This window comes from Terrapene carolina, unplaced genomic scaffold (assembly GCF_002925995.2).
Source record: "Terrapene carolina triunguis isolate 2854851 unplaced genomic scaffold, T_m_triunguis-2.0 Scaffold197, whole genome shotgun sequence".
In the NCBI taxonomy this organism is placed as follows: domain Eukaryota; kingdom Metazoa; phylum Chordata; order Testudines; family Emydidae; genus Terrapene; species Terrapene triunguis.
The window spans coordinates 359,430-363,581 of record NW_020664548.1 but is presented as its reverse complement, the minus strand read 5'-3'; the positions used below and the strand labels follow the sequence as shown (position 1 = coordinate 363,581).

The window sequence follows — 4,152 nt, the reverse complement described above, 5'->3', positions numbered from 1 at the left end:
TTCACATAACACTCATATACACATACACACTCTTACATGCACAGACACTCATATATACACCATTCACCTACGTTCAAATACTCAACACATACACAACGCATTCACACCACATACACAAACAGAACACACACATTCTCTCTCTCTCTCTCTCTCACACACACACACACTGACTCACAGAGGGATTCCCTCATTGCATCAAGCAGAGATGTGGAGTCTCACATACTGCGTGTATGTGTGAATTTGACAGGTTGGATCCGCCCTCTGCAGACAGTTACACAAACACCACTAAAGGGATCCTCAGTAATTCTTCCAGACTACAGGCTCCACACACACGCCCCTTTCTCTGCTACTTCAGCGTAACTCAGATGACAATTTCTTCATTGTGTAGAAGCAGGAACAGAGCCAGAGGCTGGCCTCAGAAATCCATCTGTTTGCTTGTTGTATTTTCCTGGTGACGGGGGAAAATCAACTGGGAGAAGGTGAGTGAAGGCTGCTGTTCCTATAGATTTAGCCTTGTCAGTATCAGCAGCTGTGTTCCAAATTAGAATGTTATGACAGTGAAGTGTCTGTTTCACCCCTTAGTTACTTCAGCAATCTGTAACAAACTAGCCTAGCATTTCCAGTGTTTGTTTGTTTGTTTTTGCAAACCCTGGCAGTAACAATTTGCTCTGCTGAGTAGAAACTGAAATGCAGCCTGTGCCATTATATCATTTAAAATTAGGATCGACTCTTCTTATTTTGCTCAGCGCAAGGCTGGTTTTCTGGCCCATAGACGCTTCAATAGTGCCATAAACTGTCTGGTAAAGGACTTGTTTATTTGCTATGACACCTGTGTGTATTTGGTCTTTACTGATGCATACCTTTGCTTGTGTTCTGCTGGCTCCGGGTTTCTAAAGATGACCTTTTCTTGCATAATATTAATCATTAGTATGGGCTGTCAGCGTTAGTTCTGGATCAAAATCCAAAACACAGAAGACTATTCGGGTCAGTTCTTTTCTCCTGATCTATGTCCCCCGACAAGTGCAAAGTAACAGAATAGATGGATTCCCAGGGACAGTGGTGCTGCAACTACGGGTGCAAGGGGTGCTGCTGCACCCCCTGTCTTGAAGTAGTAATAACAAACACCAAATACATGGTTTCCATCACCAGCACCCCCACTATAGAAATTGTTCCAGCACCCCTGCCCAGGGACTTTTTTTCCTGAAAGACGTATTCTGAACCTCTCCCCTTACATTGCCAAAGACAACCACCTTTTAGAAGTCTTTTGCTCAGACTCCCACAGTGATGCCGAGCATGATCAGTATGATCTTTTACTGCCAGGAAGAACAGCCCACGTGTTCCTGCAGATTAATGAGATTGGGTTTAAAGTTATGAATGGATCCAAAAAGAAAGGGTTGGTCCACTGAGAGGCTAGACAGGCACATCTCAATCTGCCCCTGAGGGTGAGAAGCATGTTGAGGACTGGGGGACACACAGCCCTGATACGACTTGCCCATAGTCATGTAAAGACTGTGCGACTGTCTTTAAAAAGGGAGGGGGTATGTAATGGCGAGGACAGGGGATTGAGACTCGGCATTCCTTGGTTCTGTGCCTGGATCTGGAAGGGAATCACTGTATGACCTAGACAAGTCAATAAACCCCTCTGTGCCTCAGTTTACCCCTTTATGAAATGGGGGAGAATAATCCCTTTCTGCCTTCCAGGAGTGCAGGGAGGATTAAATAATGTTAGTAAGGCACTTTGAAATATTGTGATGAAAAAATGCTCACTACAGATGTTTATTTAAAATATAAATATATGGTGAGAGATAAGCTGAAGAGAGAAGAAAATGGGGGTCCCACGACAAACTGCCTGTTTTTCCCTACTGAGAGGAGCATGCAGCAGAGAGATAATAGCTGCATTGAGAGGTCTAGCAGCATACATGTAGGAGAGGTTGCGCGCTCTGTGAGCTGTGGCATTTGGACAAGCACTGAGAAAAGTGACTTCAGTCCTGTCTTCTAAGGATGGTTTCAATGCAGCCACGTTAGGTAAATAATGAAATTGCAGCAGCCAGTGCAATGACAGGGAGTGGGGATGGGGGGTAGCCACTTTGCCAAAAAGACCTCCAGGCAATTAGAGTAAGGCAAAGACCTGGAAGGTCTTGGTCAATATGGAAATAACCAATGTCCTTTGTAAATGATGCTCACTTATTGCTTTTTAGTCACAAAACGCCAGGACCAGCCACCCCAAGTCCAGTTCAATCCAGTAAGGAGGGATGTGGGCTCATGCTTTTGGGTTCTCTGCCTTGCCTCATATCGGGGGAATTCTTGGCTGGCTCTTGACACGGAAGGAAGTGCCTACTTGGTTCGAAAGCCTGAAGAAACCCTCTTGGCGTCCACCCAACAAAATGTTCCCCGTAGTGTGGACTACCCTGTACACAGGCATGGGGTAAGGTTCCGTGTACTACCCCTTCTCTGTTTCTGTAGGTCTTTATCTCTAGGGGAGACTTCACTCTCCTCCACGGCTCAGTTTGGAGCTTTCCTTCTCAAGGACCAAGTGGGCAGGAAAGGGACGTTTATTTTCAGAAGATGAACCTAACACCTCACTGGGTACTGAGCTGAGTTCATCAGCTCCACCTGGAACTTTTTTTTTTTGCCGGGGACTTTGTCTACACTGGGTTTATTTTGCACTGAGGCTCACGATGACAACTGTAGAACTTTGAGAACCCAGCTAAGATCAGGGGCCCATTGTGCTAGGCGCTGTATCCATAGCCAGAGACATTCCCTGCCAGATGAACTTACTGCCTAAATAGACAAGAGAGATCATGAGTTTGATGTGATGGCAGGCCACAGATGTAGGTGTACCAATGCTGCGCTGGTGCAAACCCACTACCGCAAGTCACTTTTGCACCAGTGCGGTATGTCTAGACTAGGAACTGCACCAGTGTAGCTACATTGGTGCAAACCCCACCCTCAAAACCCAGTGTAGACAAGCCATAAGAGCTGCCTTTGGCTAGGGTGGGATCTGCCCTTGGAGCTGTGTTCCAATAGTAAGAATTATATGGAGCAAAAACCGGTGCCTCCTAGTAGAATAGTGCCTGATCCCACAGCATCTTGGAGAGAAGCCAGGTGGGACAGCAAAATGTTAATTGTGATTTTCCTCTTCACAGCTACGCTTCATATTTGGTGTGGAATGACTTAGGGGGCTTCAACAGCAAAGCTGTCATCCCGCTGGGCCTCTACGGGGCTCAGCTTGCCTTGAACTGGGCTTGGACTCCCCTATTCTTTGGCGCTCATAAACTAAAACTGGTAACGTGTCTGTGCATATTTGTCTTGTGTCGTCTGTGTCTCTGCGCCACCAGTTTGGCGCCTTTCGGAGGGTCTACAGCGAGCACCAGGTAGTGCTGTACCCTGTGTCAACTGTAAAGGCATCTTAGCAGAGCTCAGTGTCTGCTCACACCACATTTGATTCTAACCAGTGTTATCAGTCCCACGCATTCCTGACCCGAAAAGCGGGGCGGTTAGGGAGCCAGTCTTCTGGCTGCTGCATCTTTCCGTTAAGAATTTACGTCGAGAGATAAGCCTCCTTGAGTGTCACACCCTGGTCCAACCAGAGGCAGGGCCATGAACTTCAAGGGGGCCACACTATTCGTGGATGGCTTATCAGGCTATAAAATACACTGTCAACAGGAGAGCCCATAACAGTCCTACTCTCGCTGGACTGCCTTCGATAAGAGTTACTCTTACAATGCATAGGGAGAATACGATCCCAGCAGTAGATGCCTCAATCATTTCCCTCTCTCTTCTTCAGGCTCTGGTGGACATCCTGTGCCTATATGGCCTGGTGCTTGGCACCATGTACTCTTGGTACCCCATTAACAAGATGGCAACAATGCTGATGGTGCCTTACCTGGCCTGGCTGACCTTGGCTTCTTCTCTCACCTTCTGCATCTGGAGGGACAATCCTGAGGAGGAAAAAGGAAAGAGTGACTAAGACAAAAAGAGGAGCTGGTGAAATAAGGTCATTCTATGAAATCAACCCATCCTGATGTGATGTGGTGAACCAAGAGCTGAAAGCCTGGGGGTGGTTAATTTTATTAAGATGGACATCTGAACATATATATTATTTGCATAGGGCGGATGGGGAAAATTTTGCACAATGCAATGGGATGTCCC

General features: G+C 46.7%; 1 protein-coding gene across 1 annotated transcript; it reads left to right on the top strand.

The window, feature by feature from the left end:
- Window positions 1-296: 296 nt before the first annotated feature.
- On the top strand, window positions 297-4,152 carry LOC113407089 (translocator protein-like). The gene is made up of 4 exons (XM_026655121.1): window positions 297-479; window positions 2,199-2,425; window positions 3,147-3,285; window positions 3,788-4,152. The coding sequence occupies exons 2-4, from the start codon at window positions 2,253-2,255 to the stop codon at window positions 3,968-3,970; spliced, it is 495 nt and encodes a 164-aa protein (XP_026510906.1). The 5' UTR covers window positions 297-479; window positions 2,199-2,252; the 3' UTR covers window positions 3,971-4,152.